Genomic DNA, 26,558 nt, shown 5'->3' on the forward strand with positions numbered 1-26,558 from the left:
TGCCAAGAAGCATCAAGAGCTTTCAGGAAACCAAGACCTCACCTAATATTCAAAATAAGATGACAGAAACTAACCAGGTAGTATTCAGTATCACAGAACTCTCAGAAAATTTAAAAGAGTTATTTTAAGGAAACTCAATGAGCTTGAAGAAAACACACAGAAATACTTCAGCTTTACCAGACCTACAAGAAATGTTAATACAAGTTCTTCAAACATAAAGAAAGAGATAATAATAAATAAGAAGAAAACATAGAAAGGTATAAAACTCACCAGTAAGAGTAATTATACAAATTCAGAATGCTCTAAGTGTTGATTTATTTTTTTAATTTTGATTTTGGTTTTGGGGTTTGTTTTTGTTTTTTCTGTTTTTTTCTAATTTGTTTTTTGTTTGTTTTTGCAGTATTAGGTATTGAATCCAGGGGCACTTTACCACACAGTCCTTTTTATTTTGAGGATCTCACTAAGTTTGCTATGGCTGGCCTCAAATTTGTGATCCTCCTGTCTCAGTCTCCCAGATCACTGTTATTGCAGGCATGCACCACCACACCTGGCTAAAGGTTCTAATATTTTAAGTGTGGTGCAAAAAACATTCCCATATTTAGTATGAAAACTAAAAGCAAAACAAAAATAACGAAAGATAAAGATATCAAGAGATAGGCAGCAAGATGCAGTGCTGGATGCCTGTAATCCCAGCAACTCAGGAAGCCAAGGTAGGAGGGGATGGTGAATTCAAAGCCAGCCTCAGCACAAGCAAGGTGCTTACAACTCAGTGAGACCCTGTCTCTAAATAAAATACAAAATAGGACTAGGGATGTGGCTCAGTGGTCAAGTGCCACTGAGTTCAACCCATGGTACCCAAAAAAATGGAAAAAAAAAAAAAAGGCAATATATAAAGATATAAAATGAAACATCAAAAATTCAAAATGTGGGAGGAATGGAGTGCAAGTAGAGCATTCTTATTAGTGTATCTTCTCATTTTGTTTTATTATTTCTGTTCTTATTGCAATCATGTTAAGTTGCTATCATTTCAAAATAGCTTGTTATAAATAAAATACTGTTTTTTAAGACTCATGAACCTCGGAGCAAAAATCTATAATAGAAACACCATAAATAATGAGCAAGGAATTGAAACACTGAATTTGGAGACTTTGAATTTAGAACAAAATTCCTCCTGCTGAGAAAGGAAGTTGAAGGTCTCTAGCCCCTATACTGACCGGTACCAAAGAAGCTGGAGAGGGAAAATGGAACCCCCTGCCCCCATCTTAACACAGAATAACTAAATCTGTATGTGTATATTTCCTGCCTTTTTGTCCATTTTGCCCTTACTTGGACCAACTAAATCTACATACATAAATCACCTGGCTTTTGTGTCTATAAGTTGTAACTAATTTTCTAGGGGGCAGGATGGGTAGAGAGAAGCAGCTAAATTGCTTCTTCCCAGCTTGATCAAACTACATAAAGTTCTCTATTAATTTTTCCCATCTTCTGTGTATTTCTTATGTGGACAGAGAGATGGCCCAGTCCCAGTAGCCAGGATCCAGACAGTCCCTGGGCTAGGATTCTAGTAACAGAATCAAAACTCACTAGGAGCTAGGGTTGTAGCTCAGTGGGAGAGCACTTGGCTAGCATGTGAGGCACTGGATTCAATTCTCAGCACCACATATAAATAAATAAATTAATTAATTAATTAATTAATTAAATAAATAAAATAAAAGTCTATCAACAACTAAAAAAAATTTAAAAAAAGAAAAAGAATATTCTTTTAAAAAAAGAAGAATCAAAACACTGCTACATTTAAAATGTATAAATGCATTCTACTGTCATATACAACTAATAAGAACAAATTTTTAAATTAATTAGAAAAAGAAAATGCATTTAAAAAACTCACACTACTAGAGCAATTCACTTAACACGAAGAATAGTAAGATCTTACCTATCAGAAATAGCTTTGAATGTAAATGAACTAAATTCTGTTAAAAGATACACAGTGAGTGAATGAATTTTAAAAATAAGATCTAACTCTATGTTGCTCACAAGAAACTCACTTAACCTCTAAGCACACACATAGACTGAAAGTAAAGAGATTTAATATGATATTCCATGTGAATAAAATCAAAAAGGAAACAGAAGTAGCCATACTTAGATTAAATGGAATTTAAACCAAAGGTAATAAAAATAGACAAGAAAGGTCATTATATAGTTGTCATGGGATCAATTCAACAAGAGGGAACAATAATTCTAAATATATATATATATACCCAATATTGGAGCGCCCAAATACACAGAGCAAAAATTAATAGACTTAAAGGGAAAAATAGACTACAATGCAGTAATAGTTGGAGATTGTCACACCCCACTTTCAGCAATGGGCAGAGTACATAGAAAGTCAACAGAGAAATAGTAGAATTTAACTATACAATACACAAATAGACCTAACAGTTATTTACAGAATATTTCCCTCCAATAAAAGCTCATCAGCATATGAAATATTCTCCAGGCTAGATCATATGGTAGTCAAAAAATTAATCTCAACAAAATTTTTTAAATGGAAATCACATTGTCTTTTCTGACCACCATGTAATAAAACTAGAGAGAAATAACAAGAAAAACTTTGGAAACTATATAAACATATGGAAATTAAATACCTTACTTTTGAATAATGCATGGTTCATGAAGAAATCAAGAAGGAAATTTAAAATTTCTTGAAACAAATGAAAAGGAAGGGGGTTTTCAAGATGGCAGAATAGAGGAGGTTGCTTTCCTGGCTGCTTTGTGGCCTGAAATCAACAAACCAGACAGGCAGCTTCTCTGCAAGTGAAGTACTGGAAATTTCAGGGATACTGTTTTAAGTCCACAAGGGAGGAACTACACTGCCTCAGATCCATATTGTTAGATGGGTTGACATACAAACAATATGAAAAAGCAAAGGAACATATTGCCCCCAACAGAACAAGATACTCCAAAAAACAGAATCCATCAACACCATAGTGGAAGAAATGTCAGAGAAGAAATTCAGAATGTACATAGTTAAATTGATCTGTGATGTAAAGAATGATATAAGGAAGGAAATCAGAGGGAAAATACAGGAAGTTAAAGATGACTTCAATGAAGAGGTAGACATTCTGAAAAGAAAAAACCAGAAATTCTCAAAATGAAGGAAACAATAAATCAAATTAAAAATTTAACAGAAAGCATCACAAACAACTACACCACTTGGAACACAGAACCTCAGGCAATGAGCACAAAATATATAATCTTGAAAATAGAGTTGACCATGAAGAAAGATATTAAGAAACTATGAACAGGCCAGGTGCAATGGCACATGCCTCTAATCCCAGTGGCTAGAGGGGCTGAGGCAGGAGGATTGAGAGTTCAAAGCCAGTCTCAGCAACAGGGAGGTGTTAAACAATTCCATGAGATCCTATCTTTAAATAAAATACAAAATAGGGCTGGGGATGGGACTCAGTGATTCAGTGCCCCAGAAATCAATCCCCAGTATCCCCCCAACAAAAATAAAAAAATAAATAAACTTTGAAGAACTATGAGATTACATGAAAACACCAAATTTAAGACTTATCAGGATAGATAAGGATGGGGAGATACAAACCACAGGAATGCACATTATTATTATTTCAATGAGATAATATCAGAAAATGTCCCAAAACTAAAAAATGACATGGAAAATCAAATACAAGAGGCTTATAGGACCCCAGACATACAAAATTACAACAGACCCACACCAAGGCATATTATAATGAAAATGTCTAGCATACAGAATAAGAATAGAATTTTAAATGTCACAAGAGAAAAATATCAGGTTATATATAGAAGAAAAATCATTTCAGATCGCAGTTGATTTCTCAACCCAGACCTTCAAAACTAGGAGGACCTGGAACAACATATACCAAGCTGTCAAAGAAAATGGATGCCAACCAAGAATTTTATATCCAGCAAAACTAAGCTTCAGATTTGAAGATGAAATAAAAACATTCCATGGTAAACAAAAGTTAAAAAGAATTCATAAATAGAAAGCCTGCACTATAGAACATTCTCAACAAAACATTCCACGAAGATAAATGAAAAAAAAAAAAAAAAAGTGAAAACAAGCAAAGGGAGGAACTATACTAAAGGAATAGCCAATCAAAGGAGAAATCAGGGCTGGGGATATAGCTTAGTTGGTAGAGTGCCTGCCTCGCAAGCACAAGGCCCTGGGTTCAATCCCCAGCACCGCAAAAAAAAAAAAAAGGAGAAATCAATTCAAATTAAAAACCAGGACTAAACCATAATGACCATGAATATAAATCATATCTCAATAATAACCTTGAAATTTAGTGGTCTAAATTCATCGATCAAAAGACACAGACTGGCAGACTGGATTAAAAAACAAGACCCAACAACATGCTGTCCCCAAGAGATTCACCTCACAGGCAAAGACGTCCACAGATTGAAGGTGAAAGTTTGGAGAAAAATATATCACTCATATGGGTCATGTAAACAAGCAAAGGTCTCCATCCTCATATCAGATAAAGCAGACTTCAAGACAAAGTTAATCAGAAGGGACAAAGAAGGACAATTCATACTGCTTAAAGGAATTTTACATCAACAAGACATAATAATTGTAAATATTTATGCCCCAAACAATGGGGCATCAATGTATATCAAACAAACACTTCTCAATTTCAAGAATCAAATACAGACCACAACACAATAATATTGGTAACTTTAACTCACCTCTCTCACTACTGAATAGATCTTTCAAACAAAAACTAAACAAAGAAGTACAGAACTACAAAATACAATCAATAATTTAGATAGAACAGATATATATAGAATATTTCATCCATCAATGAGTGAACACACTTTCTTCTCAGCAGTACATAGATCCTTCTCTAAAATAGACCAATTTTATGCTACAAAGCAACTCTTAGCAAAAAAAAAAAAAAAAAAAAAAAAAACAGATACTACCCTGCATTCTATCAGATCATAATGGAATAAAATTAGAAATCAACAATAAAATTAAAATAGAAACAACTCCAACACCTAGAGACTAAATAATATGCTACTGAATGATGAATGGATACCAGAAGAAATCAAGGATGAAACAAACACTGATACAACATATCAAAATCTCTGGCACTATGAAGGCTGTGCTGAAAAGAAAGTTCATTACATTCAGCTCTTTCATTAAAATAATAGAAAGTCAATGAATAAACCTAAGATTACATCTCAAAGCCCTAGAAAAAGAACAAATCAACACCAAATGCAGAAAACAGGAAATAACTAAAATCAGAGCTGAAATCACTGAAATTTAAAAAAAAAAATTTTTAAAAAACAGACAAAATAAAAAGTTGGTTCTTTGAAAAAATAAGTAAAATTGATAAACCTTCGGTGATGCTAACAAAGAAAAAGAGAAAATTCAAATTACTAAAATTCATGATGAAAAAGGAAATATCAAAATGGACAGTACTGAAAGTTTATACTCCAATAAAACAGAAAATATTGAAGACATTAACAAATTTCTAGAGACATATGATCTACCCAAACTGAATCAGGAGGATGTACATAATTTAAACAGATCAATTTCAAGCAATGAAATAGAAGATGCCATCAAGAGCCTACCAACCAAGAAAAGCCCAGGAACAGATGGATTCTCAACCAACTTCTACAAGACCTTCAAATTAGAACTAATACCAATACTCTCAAAGTATTCCATGAAATAGAAAAGGAGGGAAAACTTCCAAACTCATTCTATGAGGCTGGTATCACCCTGATACCAAAATCAGACAAAAACATCAAGGAAAGAAAACTTCAGCCAATATCCCTGATGAATATAGGTGCAAAAATTCTCAATAAAATTCTGCCAAATTGCATACAAAAACATATTTAAAAGATAGAGAACCGTGGGGGTGGAGAGGGAGAGAAGAATGGGGAAACTTTAGATTATGTAGAAGGAAATGAGGGGGAGGGGGTATAAAAAATGGTGGAATGAGACAGACATCATTACCCTATGTACATGTATGATTACACAAATGGTATGAATCTACATCATGTACAACCATAGAAATGAAATGATGTACCCCATTTGTGTACAATGAATCAAAATGCAGTGTGTAAAAAATGAATAAATAAATAAATAATTTTTAAATAGAACAGTACAGAGAATCAGTGCCCACATTAAAAAAAAGTAGAAAGATCTCAAATAAACTACCTATTACTGCATCTTATGGAGCTAGAAAAATAATAATAAACCAAGTCCAAAATTAATAAAAGGAAAGGAACAATAAAGACCAGAACAGAAATAAATGAAATGGAGACTAAAAAAGGTAATACAAAAGATCACTGAAACAAAGAGCTGGTTCTTTGAAAAGATAAACAAAGTAGATAAACCTCAGCTAGGCTAACTAATAAAGACTTTGATAAAGAAAATCAGAGATGAATAGGGAGAGATTACAACTGACTGACACCATAGAAATACAAAAGATCTTTGGAGATTATTATGAACAGTTATATTCCAACAATTTTGATGGTTTGGAAGAAATGTGTAATTTTTTGATACATTCACCTTAAAAAGACTAAATCATTAAGAAATAGAAAATCTAAACGGACCAATAACAAGTAATGCAATTGAATTAGTAAATAAAAGCCTTTTACCAGGACAAAATGCCTTTGCCCCTGAATTCTACCAAACTTTTAAAGAAGAAGTAACATTAATTCTCCTTAAGTTATTCCAAAACATAGAAGATGAAGGAATTCTTCCATACACATTCTATGAGGCCAGTATTTTCCTGATACCAAAACCAGATAAGGACACACACATACATGAAAAAGGAAAACTACAGGCCAATATCCTTGATGAACACAGATACAAATGTCTTCAACAAAATACTAGAAAACCTGATCCAACAGCACGTTAAAAAGCTTATTCACCATGATCAAATGGGATTCATCCCAGGGATGCAAGGATAAGATGACATATGCAAATCATTAGAGATGATGCAATACATCAATAGAATGATGGTCAAAACCCACATAATCATCTCAATAGATGCAGTAAAAGCATTTGATAAAATTCAACATTCTTCATCATGAAAATGCTGAACAAATTAGATATAGAAGGAATGTACCATAACACAATAAAGTCATTTGTAAGTCAATAGCTAATACTATACAAATGGGGAAATGATGAAGACTTTCTAAGATCTGAAGCAAGACAAGAATGCCCACTTTTGCCGCTAATTATTCAACATTGTACTAGAAGTTCTAGCCAGAGCATTCAGGCAAGAGAAAGAAAAAAAGGACACCCAAATTGGAAAAGAAGAAGCCAAGTTTCCACAGTTTGCAGATGTCATGCTCTTATATACAGAAAACCTCTAAAAACCTATTAAATCTAATAAATGAATTCAGCAAAGTTGCAGCATATTAAATAAATATACAAAAAAGCAGTAGCATTGCTCTATGCCAATAGTGAATTATCTGAATAGAAATCAAGAACGTAATTTCACTTAAAAAAGCAATAAAAATAAAATAAAATACCAAAAACTTAAACCAAAAAGGTGAAAAATCCCTACAATGAAAACATAAAATACTGCTGAAAGAAATTGAAGACACAACCAAAAAGTGGAAAGACATCCTGTGTTCATGGATTAGAAGAATTAATATTGTTAAAATCTACATAGTACCCAAAGTAATTTACAGATTCAAAGCAATCCTTATCAACAGGCCAAATGACATTCTTCACAGAACTTTAAAAAATTGTTGATTTAGATTCATATGAAATCACACATACACAAAAACTGAGTAGCCATAGCCATCTTGAGCAAAGAACAAAGCAGAAGACTTTATGTTACCTGATTTTAAAACATATCATAAAGCAACAATAATCAAAACAACATGGTATCAGTATAAGAAAAACAGATATACAGAGCAATGGCACTAAATAGAGAGCCTAGAAATAAATATATCGATCTATAGTCAAGTGATTTTTTAAAAGGTGCCAAGAACACACATTGGAGAAAATAGTCTTTTCAATAAATGGTACTGGGAAAATTGAATATCTACATGCAGAAGAATTAAACTAGACCCCTGTATATTTACCAGGTACAAAAATCAATTCAAAATGGATTAAATACTTAAATGTAAAACCTGAAATTATAAAACTACTAGGAAAAAAACATGGGAAACACTTCAGGACATTGAAATGTGCACGAATATTTTTGGAAAAAAGCTCAAAAGCACAGAAAATAAAAGCAAATCCAGCAATCCTACTACAGGGCATATACACTCAAAGGAAATGAAATTAGTATGTTGAAGAGAAATATAAACTCAGATGATCATCATAGCACTATTCAAAATAGCTTTAAAATGAAAACAACCTAATAGTCCATCAGTTTATGAATGGATAAAGAAAGTATGGTACATATACAATGTATATAATGAAGAGTATAATGGAATACTCTTCAGCCATGGAAAAGAAAGAAATCCTCTCATTTGCAACACTATTGTTACAACTGGAGGTCATTATGTGAGATGAAATAAGCGAGACAGAGAAAGACAAGTATCACAGGATGTTACTCATATGGGGGAATCTAAAAATGTTGATCTCATAGAAGCTGAGAGTAGGAAGATAGTTACCAGAGGCCAGAGAGAGTAGGGTTGAGAAAATGTTTGATGGCTACATTTAGGCAGGAGTAATAGTGTTTTCATGTGATGTTGACAATAGGGTGTAGATAATAATAATGTGCTATATGTTTCAAAAAACTGACTAGAAATAACGATAAAGAAATTATGAACATTTGAGGAGATAAATATGCCTAGACTCATTCAGAGTATGCAGTGTAGACTTGTAATAAAACATAACATGGTACCCATTTAATTTGTACAATTTTTATGTTTTTATATAAGGTTGAACAGGGAACTCTCCCCAACTTTAAAATAAGATATGTTAATAAAAGTTGGTGGCATGAACATATGCTAATATATTGGTGTAGAACTTTCATTTAAAAAAAAATACTTTCAAACCTTACCTACATAATATTTTTAACAATTCTAAATCAGGGACAAATATTTTAACTCCTACTTTTTCCATAACTAAACATTCAGCCATTTATCTGAAATAATAGTTTACAGACTTCACTTTCTAACACATTCCTACTCAGCTCTGACTAATGTAATAATAAACAATACCATAACTGCACTATACCTTCCTCTGCAATTAAATGTATCTGAGGGCTCCATTCCCATAATTAGTGCTTAAAGCTTTAGTCTTTCTCATTCCTTCATGCTAAACAGATATTGTTTGAAACTTTACTAAGTACCAGACACTTTTATTTTTCTTCTATCTCTCTCTCCCATCATAACTTTGAAGCTCTTTTTTTTTTTACTTCTGTCACATTTCTGTAGATATTTAGAGAAATTTTCAAAAATGTATTAATGACACATAATCACATACACAATGTAATTTGCTAAGTGAGAGGACTTTCACTCATTCACATTTATTTTTTAAGTAACTACCCAGGAGAAATACTGTATTGATTCAAAACAGATAAATGTTTTCTAAACCAGCAAATGTTATTATGCCTCTCATTCATACGTATAAAAATCTGATACCTAAAACAAAATGCCAGAATATAAGAAAAAACAAAAAGAAACAATTCAAAAAATTGACAAAAGTTGATTCTTTGAAAAAAATTTTAAAAAACTGGTAAATCCTTAGCCACAGTAACAAAGAGAAAGAGAGAGAAAACTCAAAGTACTAAAATTCATGATGAAAAAGGAAACATCAAAATGGACACTATTGAAATATGATAGACAATTAGGAGTTATTTTGAAAATCTATACTCCAACAAAAGAGAAAATCTCAGAGACATCAACAAATTTCTAGAGACATATGATCTACCCAAACTGAATCAGGAGGACGTACACAATTTAAACAGATCAATTTCAAGCAATGAAATAGAAGATGCCATCAAGAGCCTACCAACCAAGAAAAGCCCAGAACAGATGGATTCTCAGCCAACTTCTACAAGACCTTCAAATAAGAACTAATACCAATACTCTCAAAGTATTCCATGAAATAGAAAAGAAAGGAAACCTTCCAAACTCATTCTATGAGGCTAGTATCACCCTGATACCAAAATTAGACAAAAATACATCAAGGAAAGAAAATTTCAGACCAATATCCCTGATGAATATAGATGCAACAATTCCTGACAAAATTCTGGCAAATCACATACAAAAAGATATTAAAAAGATAGTGCACCACAATCAAGTGGGGTTCATCCCAGGGATTCAAGGTTGGTTCAACATATGGAAATCAATAAATGTAATTCATCACATCAATAGACTTAAAGAATCATATGATCATTTTAATAGAATCAGAAAAAGTATTTGACAAAATACAGCATTCCTTCATGTTCAAAACACTAGAAAAATAGGGATAGTAGGAATATAACTCAACATTGTAAAGACAATCTATACGAAATCCAAAGCCAACATCATTCTAAATGAAGAAAAATTGAAAGCATTCCCTCTATAAACTGGAACAAGACAGGGATGCCCTCTTTCACCACTTCTATTCAACACAATCCTGGAAACTCTAGCCAGAGCAATTAGATGAAATAAATTAAAGGGATATGAATAGGAAAAGAAGAACTCAAACTATCACTATTTGCTGAAGACATGATTCTATTTCAGAAGATCCAAAAAATTCCACCAGAAAACTTATAGAACTAATAAATGAATTCAGCAAAGTAGTAGGATATAAAATCAACACTTTTAAATCTAATGCATTTCTATTCATAAGTGATGAATCCTCTGAAAGAGAAATTAGGAAAACTACCCCCTTCACAATAGGCTCAAAAAAATAAAATATTTGGAAATCAATCTAACAAAAGAGGTGAAAGAACTCTACAATGAAAACTACAGAATGCTAAAGAAAAAATTGAAGAAAACCTTAGAAGATGGAAAGATCTCCCCTGTTCTTGGATAGGCAGAATTAATATTGTCAAAGTGACCATACTACCAAAAGTGTTATGCAGATTCAATGCAATTCCAATTAAAATCCCAACATATTTCCTCATAGAAATAGAGAAAGCAATCACAAAATTCATTTGGAAAACTAAGAGACCCAGAATAGTCAAAGCAATCCTTAGCAAGAAGACTGAAGCAAGAGGAATCACAATACCAGAACTTAAACTATACTACAGAGCTATAGTAACAAAAATAGCATGGTATTGGCACCAAAATAGACAGGTAGGTCAATGGTATAGAATAGCAGATACAGAGACAAACTCACATAAATACAGTTATCTGATACTAGACAAAGGTGCCAAAAACATACAATGGAGAAAAAATATCCTCTTCAACAAATGGTGCTGGGAAAACTGGAAATCCACATGAAGCAAAATGAAATTAAACCCCTGTCTCCCACCCTGCACAAAACTCAACTCAAAATGGATAAAGAACCTAGGAATTAGACCAGAGACCCTGCACCAAATAGAAGAAAAAGTAGATCAAAATCCTCATCATATCAGCTTAGGACCAGACTTCCTTAACAAGACTCCTAAAGTGCAAGAAATAAAATCAAGGATCAATAAATGGGATGGATTCAAACTAAAACACTTCTTCTCAGCAAAGGAAACAATCAATAATGTGAAGATACAGCCTACAGAATGGGAGAAAATTCTAACTACATGCACTTTAGATAGGGCACTAATCTCCAGGATTTATAAAGAACTCAAAAAACTTAACATCAAAAATACAAATAACACAATCAATAAATGGGCTAAGGAAATGAGCAGAGACACTTCACAGAAGATACACAATTGGTTAACAAATACATGAAAAAATGTTCAATATCTCTAGTAATTAAGAGAAATGCAAATCAAAACTACCCTAAGATTTCATCGCACTCCAATTAGAGTGACAACTATGGGAAATACAAGCAACAATAAGTGTTGGCGAATAATGTAGGGAAAAGGTACACTCATACATCATGGGATTGCAAATTGGTGCAACTACTCTGGAAAGCAGTATGGAGATTCCTTAGAAAATATGGAATGGAACCACCATATGTCCAGCTATCCCACTCCTTGGCCTATACCCAAAGCACTTAAAATCAGCACACTACAGAGATGCAGCCACATCAATATTTATGGCAGCTCAATTCACAATAGCTAGATTATGGAACCAACCTAGATGCCCTTCAATAGATGAATGGATAAAGAAACTGTGGTATATATACACAACGGAATATTACTTAGCCTTAAAGAAGAATAAAATTTATGGCATTTTCTGGTAAATGGATAGAGTTGGAGAATATCATGCTAAGTGGGATAGGTCAATCCCAAAAAAACAAAAGCCAAATGTTTTCTCTGATAAATGGATGCTGATACACAACAGGGGGATACACAGTAAGGGAAAAATAGATGAACTTTGGATTGTGCAGAGGAGGGTGGGAAGCAGGGAAGGAAAAGATGATGGAATGAGATGGACACCATTACCCTATGTACATGTATGGTTGCCTGAATGGTATGACTCTACATCGTGTACAACCAGGGAAATGAAAAGTTGTACTCTATTTGTGTACAATGAATTGAAATGCATTCTGCTGTCATGTACAACTAAATAGAACTAATTTTTTAAAATTCACACTTAGTTGCCCAGTCAATAAAAAGGCAATACATTACTTTTATAACAAAGGAAAAAATGGTCAGATATGATCGAATCTCTTAGCTAACTCAGGCTTCACATACCATGTATACAAATATATTACCACATGTTCACACCACCAACCTTTATTAACATATCTTATTTTAGTTGGACAGTTCTGTTTTCTGCTGCTGCCTTTTTTTTTTTTTTTTTGCCACACTGGGAGCTGAACCCAAGGGCACTTTACCACGGAGCTACATCCCCAGTCCTTTTTATTTTTATTTATTTTTTTCATTTTTAAAGAGGGTCTTGCTAAGTTGCAGAGGCTGGCCTTGAACTTGAGATCCTCCTGAATTGCTGAGCTTACTGGCATGGGCCAATGCATCTAGCTCTTTTATGCTTCTTTGGATTATTAATAATTATCACTTGGTATCAACTCCATTATGACCTTTAAATCCCTCTACTTAATCTTATTTCTGGTTAATGAAAGTCTAAGCTTGTCCAAAATTAGACAATTATTCAAATATGATAAATAAAACAAAAAAGGCAAGATGACAAGGATCCTGCTGTACAAGTCAGAAATCTCTAGCCAGATCTCCATAGGTTGAATAGAGTTGCGATAATTGGGTAATTATCAGAAAGTCAGGCATAATATTTTAATTGATGTTCCAATAACCAGATGTAAATGAAGAATTTTGTTTCCTGAAATGTTGCTAGGAGGGCCTCAACTCTTTTATTTTCTTCACTAAAGATCTACCTTCATGGGCTGGGGAGATAGCTCAGCTAGTAGAGTGCATGCCTCACAAGCACAAGGCCCTGAGTTTGATCCCCAGCACTGGAAAAAAAAAAAAAAAAAAAAAAAAGGCTCTACCTTCATGACTCCAAAATGTACTGGAAGAATGAAACTAAATTTGGATTTCCTGAGGCCAGGCATAGGAGGATATGCAAAGGAGTTGTCATTTTTTAAAATGAGAAATTTCTGCATGAAATATGTAACCAATGGATATAGTGAATGTTATGTAATTGGCATTGTAGGTAATCATGTGTCTGTTAATTAAGGCTCAACTCTATTGTATTTGGTTTAAGAATAGCATTGCCAGAAAGTTATAAATAATTTGGGTTGGGTAATTTAAATTTGAAACAGTGAATGACAATAGTGCTAACAAATGAACTTTTAGAATAAAGAATAATACATAAAATCATTGTCCATGGCTAAAAAAAGGAAGAATTATAGACCATATGGTGGTATCACTAGGGAAATTAAGATCAAAGTATTATACTTCTATTATAGAAAGAAAAGTGAAATTAATACACAAATAAATCTTGGAGAGCAAAGCATTCAGAATAATTAAATTCCTTTACATAAATGTACTCAATATTTGTTTAGTCAGAGAGAAATTTACATGTATTTTATTACCTGCTTGCCACAACTGAGAAGTTATAAAATGCCTATTTTACAAGAAACTAAAATTCAGCTGGATGTGGTGGTGCATGCCTATAAACTCAACGACTCTGGAAATTGAGGCAGGAGGACCACAAATTCTAGGCCAGCCTCAGCAATTTAGTGAGACCCTGTTTCAATATAAAAAATTTAAAAAACTGGGAATTTAGTTCATTTGTAAAGTGCCCTAGGGAGTTCAATCCCCAGTATTAGAATAGATAGATAAAGAAAAAGAAAGAAAGAAACTGAAATTCATGAATCCAAGATCACAGAGCTACTAAATAACAGATTTGGTTTTGATTCTAAGTACAGTGCTCTCTCCACAATACTATTCTTAGTCCTCAAAAAAAAATAAATAAATAAATTACCATATTTCTATGGGGAAAAAACATAAAGCTTGACCAATCAGACTTAACTTGTATAAGCAAACTTCAGAATATAAGGTTAAATGTTGAAATGTTGAATCATTGATACTATGGATTGAACTTAAGGGCTCTAATCACTGAGCTACACCCCCAGACCTTTTTATTTTTATTTTAAGACAGGGTCTTGCTAAATTGCTGAGGTTAGCCTTGAACTTAAAATCCTCCTATCTCAGTCTCCCAAACTGGAGGGAATACAGGTGTGCCACAGCACTTGATTGAATCGCTAATTTTTAAATGTGTTTATTACAATAATAATTGTTATTCAAAGCATATAAATAAAAATGGTTCTGCCATTATAAGTCTGAGAAAAGTTCTTTGATGGATTTTATCAAGTTTATTAAGTATCTTACTATGTTTTAGACATTGGAAACTGAATACTGAACAAGGTAGAGATTTTAGTCTGAAAGCAAAGATAACTAAATAGGTCAACAAAGTAAAAGATTAGAGTATAATAATACTATAAGGATATTCAATTATACTATTATTATAGTATAATAATACTATAAGGATACTATAAGGATATTCAAGATGCCATGGAAACAAAGAAGTTGACACCATACACACCAGGTTAACAAGCTTGACTTTATAGCCAAGGAAGAAGGACAAGTCATTAAAGATTTTTAAGTGAAGAGAGCATGACCACTTGATTGTTTTAGAAAGGTTTTTAACTACAGTGTGCTATATATTTATTAAAACAAGCAATAATAATTAAACATTCTTTCCTTATATATCGTTTTTAATAAATACATGCAACACTGATAGTCACCATTTTATCATTATTTATGAGACATGACTAGAAAATTAAAAAAAATTTTTTTTTGCTAATGAGAATTGAGCCTTAAAGATACACTAACACTGAATTAAATCTCTACCCTTTTTTTTTTTTTTTTACTTTTTATTGTGAGATAGGGTTTTGCTAAGTTGCCCAGACTGGCCTCAAATTAACAGCCCTCCTGCCTCAGCCTCCTTAGTAGCTGGGGAAAAAAGGGGTGTGCCACTGCCTCCGACAAGAGAATAAAAATATTAAGAAATATTTATAAGTGTTTAATTCTTATTGTTAGTCTGATTTTGTTATATTGCAAATGAAGGATAGTCATGTGAAAATAATCAATAATAAATATGAATATTTATATTATTCATATATAACTACTCTTGCATCAGCCTTTAAAAAGAAGTTTTTAATATTAAAATTCACAGTTCATGATGACACAGCAAAGGTATCATTTTATTATTAATAATATAAGCTAGGATTTGTTAAACAATGCTAAGAACTCTGCATAGGTTATCTTATTTAATCTTCACAAGAATCCTGAGAAATACTATTAGGTGCATTTTGCAAATGAGGAAACTTTACTCTGGGAGAAATGAAGTATTTTACGTGTGTTACTCAGGTTTTACATTGCTATATCAAAATGCCTGAGAAAATCAATTTAAAGGAGGAAAGAGTTATTTTGGCTCATACATTCAAAGGTTTCAGTCCATGGTCACTTGTCCCTGTTGCTTTGGGTCTGTGGCAAGAAATGTGTGTTGAAGGAAATCTGATCATCTCATGGCCACTTGGAAGAGCAAGCACCTGGGGTCCCAATATTCCATTTAAGGTCATGCCCCCAATTACCTCCCACTAGACCTCACTTTCCAAAGGTTCCAGGATTGGCAACCAAGCCTTTAGCATATGGGCCATTGGGGAATATGTGAGATCCAAACTATTACATTGCCCAAGGCTACACAACAAGTAAATACTAGAACCAGGATTCAAATTCTGGTTTCTGTAGTACCAAACCCTGCATTTTTAAGTACTATGCTATATGGAAACTTGGCTTACTAAGAAAGGATCATAGTGCTTCTTTTCTATCACTGTCCTTAGAAATTATAGTTTACCCCCCCTCAAAAAAAATTTTAACAAACACCTATTTATCAGAATATTTCTCCTGCTGAAACAAAAAGATATTAGTATAAATTGGTGGATTTACATTATTCCTTTTAGAGAAGTCATAATTTTTTAAATTAGAACTCATGCTTTCTATAGAATATATATAAATAATTCTATAGGATATCCCATATATGACAGAATATTGTCAAAGAAAAGGATGAGAAAATTTAAGGCTCTGTAGTAATAGAAAGAAGATAGCAAATTGCTAAATATAATTCTGAGCTGTATATTGAATTATGCATAATTCCAGTTATAATAAACTAGAAAAAGAAAATAAAAAGTAAGTAAAGAAAATTTAGAATTTAGATAATAAAGAAAATTTCTGGCCAACTTAAAGCAGAACCTGGAAACTACAACCATTTATAGATATTGATGGTTTACAAATTATTTTCATTATCTGTGGAAGAGAAATAATACTGATAACAAGTGTTACTATTATTTGTGAGAAGGGGGAAAAGAGAACAGTATGACATTTTCTACTTGTGATCAGATGTGTCACTGCCATTTTGGGGTAGGGTTGCTCCAGAAGCTAATCAAGAAGAAAACTCCATACCACTGATGGAAGGGGAGCCATATTCTGAACACAACTTTTCTTCTCCTCAGACATCCTGCCCACTAAAAAATATTTCTTTGGTGGTTGTTGTTGTTTTAATTTGGGTACTGGGTATTGAACCTAGGGAGCTTTACCACTGAGCTACACCTTCAATCTTTTTTATTTTTTTATTTTGAGACAGAGTCTTAATAAGTTGTTGAGGCTGGCTTTGAACTTGCAATCCCTTTCCCTTGGCTAGAATTAGAGGTGTGTGCCACCATGCCTGGTCGAAAAAGTATACTGATGTTAAGCATTTGTGTAGCACTTTCCTATTTATAAAAAGAATTTACATGGGTTGGGCATCTTCATTTGATCCTCACAATAATCCTAAGAGGTATTATTAGTACAGTTATGTTTAAGATGAGAAATTTAAAGTTCAATCTTTTTCTTTAGATAACTTAGCCGGTTATTGGTAAAGACTGAATTCCAACCCCAGGCTTCCCTCTATAGCACCATGATACCATTCCCTTATTCAAAGAACATCACACTTCACAGTGAAAAGAGCACTGGACAAGCTTCTGATCCTAATTCTATCACTAACTGGCTTTGAAAAAGTGAAGTTCACATGTATTATTGGATAAGGAAAAGGAACAACATATAGTAAGGGAAGGAAAGGTATCAAACCTTTTTTAAAAGGAAAGTGGAGTTCAGATGATTACATGATTTCCACAGGGCCCCTGGTGGCATTTCATATGAAGGCACATGAATTCTATTTTAATGTGGGAGATTGGCATTTTGAAAAAGCAATATTTTTTCTCTCCCTAAATTTCCCCATTCCCTTTCTTCTCAGTTAAGCAGATAATTATTCAGTATTTATTGCCTCAGGGAGGTATGTGTCAGGACAAAAAAAAGGTGGGGGGTGATTTTTAAGTTATTTCAATTTTGCTTTGCAAAAGCATAAATCCTCACAATAAGAGTTTGTCTCAGAGATGAAAGATTGATTCTACAAATAGGCTGAGAGAGGGACTTCTCCCAGACTCTCACCAGTCTAGAAAGAGATTTCCAGGTGAAAAACAAAACAATAAGACAGATGTAAAGCACAAGGTCTTTGTACCACAAGACAGCAGGAATTTAGGCTAACATACTGTCTGCATTGCCTGGAAGGCAGTAAGACCCCAGAGAGGAATGGCATCGTAACCTGTGTAGGCAAACAGAAACACAGAAATCTTGAAAAAACATAGAAGTACATGACTTGGAAATAACAGATTTCTGCCAGACCAGAAAGAACTATCTAGACAAAACAACTCATATCTCAGAGGTAAGCTATTATATATAGACGACTGTTGACCAGAATTTATCTCTCCCATTCCAGAGAAGTGGGGAAAATCTCAAGGATTAGAATTATTTTAGCCACTAATCAGTGTCTCTGAGTAAAAAATATAAATTTGAATTATAGAAAATAAATGATTTTTTTCCACAGTACTAGAGAACAAACCCAGGGTCTTGCACATTCTAGCGAAGTTCTATGTCATTGAGGTACACCCCAACCTAGATATTTCTTATATACATAAAATAGAGCAAAAGTCCAAATCAGTCATCTCTGATCTTGTCTCTACTAGTAGCCAGGTCTTCTGACTACTGGCCTAGGATTTTTCTACATTATTACTGTTATTGAGGATGATGATGATGATGATGATACAGGATGTCATGATATATTCAAGGCAAAGAAAATAACAATCTGAAACATTATCTTACCATTTCCTACACTGACTAGAAAACTTCTACTCATCTTTCTTATCTCATCTTAAATATCATATCTTCCCTAGATGGACTTAAGTCCTCCTCACCTGTTTCCATGACATAGTATATTAACATCACAACATTAAAACTGCCTACTTCCACATGTCTCCCTACTTTAGAAATCTTAATGGCAGAGGTTGAATGCCACTTGCCACCACAAAACACACATCTGGCACCATGCCTGGCACATGACAGGCATTCAATAAATCCTTGTTGGATAGAAAAATGATTGAATAGATAGATAGAAGTAAAGCTATTACAGTAAGTACATACATAAGATTATCTTTTTAAATAATCATAGCTTGCTTATTATCTATAAGGAGTTTTAAATAGAATAGAATCTAATAGGTTCATTCCAAGTCACACAATACTTTCAATAAACATGTTACAACTCTCAAAAGTGACAGCCCTTCCCACAAATAAAGTCTCAGAATTTCACTATAACACAGTTATGGTGGCTAGCAAGATAGTATCTTCAGAAGGAATGGGATACAAAATCTTATCTTTGAAAGTTTAAATTTAATAATTCATTTTCACAGGATTTTCTACCTTGATCTTAAATCCTAAAATAAATGGGGTCAGGAGAACTGTTTCATAATGGAGGTGATTTGCCATAATTCTTGAAATAGCTTTGAGTAACTCACTAAAAATTGAACCCATGCAGAAAGCTTACTAGTTAGAATTCAGAAAGACTGACTGGACAGAAGAGACTGGGTAGAACTCATGATTCTCTGCTGACAAAGCAACCTACATTGAGGATACAGAGTCCTCATGTCTTGATGGCTACAAATCCCTGAGTGGAAATCATAGATGAGGAACAGATACCCTTCTCCCAGCAAAAACAGATATTGTGCATCTCAGCCTTATTCTAAAAAAAAAATTATAATCATTACAATGATAACAGTAAGTACAAAAAAGAAAGAGCATAAAAGAATATATATAATTAAGAAAAATAGTATTCTTGCAGTTTAGGGGATATAATATTGAATGTTAATGAGGGATTTATTTATTGACAGAGGTATGAATGAATTGAATGCCTTAATTCAGTATTTTGAAAATCCAATGTTTTGCATATATCTTCTGATTATACTGTTCTACCCCAAAACAAGCAATAACAGGCCTAAAGAAAAAATATTCTATTATGAATGAAGCACTTGAGCAGTTTTCCCAGAACAGTTCACACATCTTATGTTATCAATTCTGTAGTATATCATTTGTACATCATCCCAAAAAATAATATGTGCAAAATAAAATCTATTAACAGATCATTTTACTTCTATGTCTATTGATTTGCTACACAGCATATTCCTAATCAGTAGCTGAACACATAAATATTCTTTTATTTCTCTATCCAGACTGCTCTCTCTTTATGCCTTCTAGATTGATGAATATTTCCCAACATCAAGCATTTATGGCCCAGCATGGTGGCTCACGCCTGTAAACCCTGCAGCTTGAGAGGCCGAGGCAGGAGGATCATGAGTTAAGCACCCCTGGGTTCACTCCCTGTACCAAAAAAAAAAAAAAAAAAAGCAAAACAAAACTATGGCTTCACCAGGTACAGTGGTACACCCCTAAAATCCCAAGGACTCAGGAGGCTGAGGCAGGAGGATCACAAGTTCCAGCAATTTAGCCAAACTTGGGGCTGTGGGGATAGGTCAGTCGGTAGAGTGCTTGCCTTAGAAGCAGAAGGCCCTGGGTTCGATTCCCAGCACAAAAGAAAAAAAAAAATTTCAGCCAAACTATAAACAACTTAGTGAGACCCTGTCTCAAAACTTTTACAAAGCCTGGAGATGTTGCTCAGCGGTAAATCGCCCCTGGGTTCAATCTCAAGAAGGAAGGAAGGAAGGAAGGAAGGAAGGAAGGAAGGAAGGAAGGAAGGAAGAAAGGGAGGGAGGGAGGGAGGGGAGAAGGAGAAGAAGAAGAAATAATTATAGCTTCATGATTTCTAATAAACTCTCAATCATCAAGATAGAAGACAGAATTAAGAATGGGAGGAGGAATTATAAAGGAGCACACAGAATTGGGGTGGAGGTATCAGACATGTCCTATATTCTGATTGTGGTGCTTATTTCATAGGTGTATAAAAACTTGTCCAAATTCATCAAAAACTGTGTTTTTAAATGATGAAGTTTATTATGCATAAATTATTCCTTAATATAGTTGAAAAACATTTAGGAAAAAAAAAGATGACTCTTCTGGGGAATTTTAAACCTAAAAAATATCGTTAGTAAATTATTTATTTTACTGTGAATTACAGAAATTGCCAACCTATGAAAACTATTTTTTCAGCCAGGTGCAATGACCCTGTCTCAAAATAAAATACAAAAAAGGATAGAGCTATGGCTCAGTTGTTCAATCCCTGGTATCAAAAGAAAAAAAAAAAAAAAAAACAATTGTTTTCCAATCCCTTCTGAGAACTCTTGTTTTCATTAGCTGTGAGAAAAAAATTAATGAAATTGAAGTTTTGTAAAAAAAAAAAATGAACTATATCTGGATATAGTACTAGTATAGCAAACATGAAAGTTCAAACATAAATTTGGTAAAATGTGTACAAAAGAAATAAAATAGTGACTCAGGAACAGTCAATAAATTCGGGTACATATTTTTCCCTTTATTGATTCTGAAAAACAATTTTTTTTGACTTAAGAAATCTAGAGATGGAAGGAAAATACAGATAGAGAAAAGTAAAGGTAAATTAGTGAGATGCTATTAAAAAAGTAGTTAATATACAAAGTGCTAGAAATAAATAATGAAAGATGAAAACTTTAAATAAGGAAGAAATAAGCAAAATAGTTACAATTCCCTTCCTGAGAGAGAAAAAAGAAAAACAAAAATAACACTTTTAGGAAGAATACAGTCAATCAAAACAAAGACATAAAATGCTTGTGAGCCCAAGAAACAACAATTTCAGTTTCAAGAGTGCACATAAGATATATGAGAGTATCATAGTTTAGAATTTTAAATATACAATATTCTTCAGCTTCCTTTAAAATAGTACAACATCAAAACAAATTAATATGAAAAATGATAATACTTAACTTGAAATTCATGGTAAAAATCTGTTTATACATGCTCAATTATATCACCAAAAACAGTTGCAAAAAAGAATTAGACAGAAATAAATGTTATATAAATTAATAACATCAGACAGACTTCTATACCAGTTAAAAAGGCACTCAGAAGATAATAGAACAATTTTTTAAAAAACACAGAAGTAAAATGATCATCCACCTCAAAGTATTAAAAAAGCAATTATTTCTTTTATATATTTAATAAGAACAAAAAAACCTTTAAAAAGAAACTGTTGTACTAAAAATTTTCATTGAAGCATAAATTGTTATGCAAAAAACTCAAGTGTTGAAAAATAGTATTTTATCCTCAAAACAGCAACTTCCTGCTTGAAAACACCAGGAAGAATGCAATTTTTTTCTTATATTAATTCAACATAAAATTGTATTAATTCAATTTAAGAAATCTTATTGAAATAGCCTCATAACCCACTATGATCTTGTATCATATCAGAAAATGCTGATAAGCTCTAAATTTTCCCAAATTAAAATATGTCAAAGATTGTCCTAAAGGATCAGTTGGTAGTAAATGGAGTGACTACTCTAGATAATTGAATCCTTAATAAAAATCAGTTGTTGAGGGGAAAAAGTCTGTAACAGAGAAAAGGAAGAGTTCTGTTGACATTTTTTAATGTGAGGAGGCTGTAATAGGAGAGATAAAAAGTAATACCAATAAAGAAAACAGTAGTTTTGAGGCATAGCAGTTGCAACTTATTCAAGAGCAGTCAAGAATAGCCCAAGATATGGACTTACTGAGATTTCATACCCATTCCACTTCCCACCATAGTTGCAAGTTATCAATGAGAAAATCTCTCAATTTTTAAAACAATATACAAAATAAACACCAAATGAAATATGTCTTATAAAAACTTCACATTTTAATAAGAATATATTCAACACTGAATAAACACTTGGCCCAACAGAGATAGTTGTTATTTAAAATCACATTAAGTTTACTTTTCAATTATCTCTACTACATATAACAATGGAGAGAGAAAAAAAATTCAAAAGGATGAAGGACAGTGTTTCATGCAGAATAAATTTAGGTTAAACTCTAAAATATTTGTTTTTCTTACATTATAGAAATAGAGATAGTAAGCTTAGCCAATTAAAAGGTAATGTACAGGTAATGATTTGTTTGGCTGTTTGTTATAGTCTTCAAAAATATATAATTTAATACAATTTTAAGAAATTAAAAATAAATTATTTTTTATTTTTCTCTAGATCAGTTCATAAAGTGAATTACATAATGCATATGCTTTAGTATAACATAAATATATATACTTGCTTTGTAATATAGTATATGTTGATTCCTTTAATATTTTGATCTATTATGTCAATCCATTATTAAGGAAGAAAGAAAGAGAAAAGAAAGGAAGGAGGAAAGAGATGAAGTCTTTACATTTTCTCATAAAGTATTATAGTTTTCAATAATGTGTCAGCAATTTCTGTAGCAGTTCCTTTAAATGTGGAAAGTTTTAAGAAATTCATTCTATTGGTTTTAGAAACTTAAGTTCACCCTTAGCTTACTTTATATTTAAAATATTCATTAGACTTTCTCCTCTTCCTTCCCACATACCTTTTTATCCCTTCCTCTTGCTCTCTCCCTCTTTCTTCTCTTTTCCCCTTCCTGCTTTCTTCTTCCTCTTTCCTTACACACACACACACACACACACAAAATGTGTTTAACTATTAGTCCAAAATATCAAAGTCCTCCAAAAAGACTGTCTAGAGAAATGGAACAAAAAGTAACAATACACATTGAGTTAAATAAATCAAAGAGCCATATTGTTTATTGCCTACATTCCTAAAACCATTCTTATTCCAGATAAATCAACTGTGTCAGATCTAAACAGGTATGGCTCCAAAATCAAAAAAAAAAAAAGTTTACTTCTCTCAGTTGTGCTACAGGGAAGAAGTGGTGGAAGAAAACAACTCTAGTCCTATATTCCAGGGTGCAAAAAAGCACAGCTGTAAGTGCTTCAAACCTTTTATATATCACTGTCCCTCCCTCCCATACCAGCGTGGATAAAAGCACCCCAGAGATTACAATTTTTCTCCAATGAATCTTCCATATCCAAAGGTAGAAGGCATTAAACACCATGCACAGCCAAGCTGAGCTTTAACTACAGTTTAGGCTTTAGTTTCATATTATAGCAATCCATATAATTATACATTTGGATCCGTGTTAGCCCAAAAGAGTAAAGTTCAGAGGTGTTGATATAAATTTTATTTGAAACTCTCCAAGTTCTTTATAGTTAATGCCATCTTCCGCATCAGGTTAAAAAAAAAAGAAAAAACAGCTTCACTAGGCTACTTTGGAATAAAGTTAACCTGGGGTAGAGCTAGGCTAAACTCAATCCCTAAGGTCTAACGTATAATAAACAATGCTTCAGGAACTAACTAGGTCTTGATCAAATCAGAGTAACAAAAACTATTAAAGGGGAGGAAAACCAAGTGTGTGTCTCATTTGAAGAACTTGTCAACCATGCTATTAACAACGCATGGTCTGAAAAAGTGCAGGTTACCAAAGTTGTGCTGTATCACAAAAGTAATTGAGTGAACAAATATGAAATCTAATTTAATAAAAAAATGATTAAAGTTATAAGTTTTCCAGTGCAAACAAAATTACTATCTTTTACAAACTATGTAATTAGCTCAATAAATATTAGATCCATGGGGAGGAGCTCCACTGTACAAGTTCCTTTTTTTAAAAAATTGTTTAAAAGTAAGTTTTAATGATCTAAGAAAATATGCTAAAGATCCCAAATCACTCTTTTCTTATAACAAATGGTAATATAGACAACCTGATTTATGAAATCATAATGTCTATAAATACTAAGTCTTACTTCCTTTTACTATAGCAAAATAATATTACTAAATGATATGCTACTGAAAAGATATTACAAGTTTCTCAAATCCAGTCAAAATGTTACTCTCCAATGGAATACAATTTTAATTATAAATCCAAAACCAAGAAAAGGGAGAATCATATATTATATAGGAACCTCATAGCCCACCTTTCTTCTTCACTGGCATTCTTGGGTCTCTCCTCTGCCACCGGATTCAAGATCACTTTTCAAGTCTGCTTAATCCAGCTGGATTGTGGCCAAGAGCCAGGTAACTGTTGCAAACCACTTCACCCTTCAGTTTTGAAATCCAGGTCGAGTCTTCTATTTCAGATAAAGAAAATAATGATGTTTTCTTTTTCCACAACTAAACTTTTTACACTGCCCACAGAGTTTAGAGAAAAATAACTTTTGAGTTTTTCAGTTTTTATAAAATTCGTATTTTTTTACGCTGAGAAAAGCATAGGAAATGTTATTAAAATTCCTCTTCAGGCAGTAACATTTTTGGAAGTTCAATGACTAACTCAGTTAAGGCACGAACCAAATTTAGACAACTGTCTCATTACTTCATAAATGATCAAATTAAAAGATGAATTGGTTGATGATAACGATCCTCAATTCTTAGAGAAAATATTAAACTTCCCCCTTCAAAAAATACTTTTAAAAACCTCTTTGACTCTGATCTCTAGAAAAGGTGCGGAGTTTGAACAGTTTTCTCTGGCAGAACACAGACTTAAAGGCCCCTTTGATTTAATGGACCAGAAGTTCCAGATCTCACCCCCTCAGGTAAAACAGGTCCAGCTTGCTGTCACTTTCATTTTTTTTCTTCTGCACTCTCCAAGCCCCCAAGGCTTGATCCTTAATGCCCCTCTGATTCTGATCCTCCCATGTATTAACCGAGAGGATTGAAACGAAGGAAAGCAATCCCTTGGCATGGAGACATTAAAGTGACAGTGCTACTCAATGGGCACTTGATGCAGGATGAGTTGGCGAAGCAGATTTCTTCACACTGGAGTCATTCACATCATGCCATCTCTTCGCATCCAAGCAGCTCCCTATCCGGCGAGGAAAAACACTGAGACTGCTCGAGAGGAGAAATCAAACCTTTCCCCCAAAGGTGTTTTCAGAGACGTTGTAGTAGGATTAGGCATGCAAGCATAAACTGTGCAAATGGTCCTCGATTTACTAAATGAGAGTGCAGCTGTTTGGCTTCCACATTCACCCTCTCAATCTCTCTCCGAACTACCCACCTTCCTTTTGCAGAAAATACAAGACATCTCTCTGCCACCGCTGGCCACCCCTGCCCACACCCCGATCTTATATAGGAGAGCACTGAAATGTCCTGCACCCTCCACGCGATGAAGTGTTTCCTCAGTCAAGAGAAACAGCAGCACTAGAAATTATATAACTCTCGAATTTGGCTTCTCTAAGACATGGAGACTGGAGGGTCGGGGGTTGCGGGTTGCTGGGCATTTTACCAACACAAAAGCGCGCCAGGCCTCCTCCCAGTACCCTCCACCCGCGAAACACTGACAGGCAAGGGGGTCTTCCCGGGAGACAAGAGGGGCAAATTTTTCTCCAGTCCCTTTCCAAGCGGGGCGAAAGGATGGAAAGAGGGGACTAAAGCCTGGGAAGAGAAAGCTAATCGGGCTGCTCTGACGGCACTGGGGCGGAGGGTTGGAGGCTCTGAGAAGCCACAGCCGTCAACAAGGGCCAGGTCAGAGGGGCGAGCACCCTCAAACAGTGAAAGGAGCGGGCTGCTAGTGCCCAGCTAACCTGGCTGCCCAGAGAAGAGGAATGCGTGCAACATCCCTACGCCCAACCGCCCCATGTTCCCCTAGGGTTGGGATAAGCGGGAGGTAGGC

The 26,558-nt window shown here is 33.7% G+C and overlaps 1 protein-coding gene across 7 annotated transcripts in view; it reads right to left on the reverse strand.

The window, feature by feature from the left end:
• DLG2 (discs large MAGUK scaffold protein 2) overlaps positions 1 to 26,541 on the reverse strand; it is a gene marked incomplete at its 3' end in the record, with an annotated part of 2,081,919 nt that extends 2,055,378 nt beyond the window's left edge. For 2 of the 7 annotated variants that reach the window (XM_079105557.1, XM_079105560.1), the window contains exon 1: positions 24,865 to 26,531. In XM_079105557.1, the coding sequence (XP_078961683.1) occupies positions 24,865 to 24,883 (19 nt within the window). In that variant the 5' untranslated portion in view covers positions 24,884 to 26,531. Of the gene's footprint in view, positions 1 to 24,864 lie in introns of all 7 variants that reach the window. The other 5 variants (XM_079105538.1, XM_079105549.1, XM_079105558.1 and 2 more) reach the window with 5 other exon arrangements.
• Positions 26,542 to 26,558: the final 17 nt, after the last annotated feature.

This window comes from Sciurus vulgaris (genome assembly GCF_902686455.1).
Source record: "Sciurus vulgaris genome assembly, chromosome: 11".
Taxonomy (NCBI): Eukaryota; Metazoa; Chordata; class Mammalia; order Rodentia; family Sciuridae; genus Sciurus; species Sciurus vulgaris.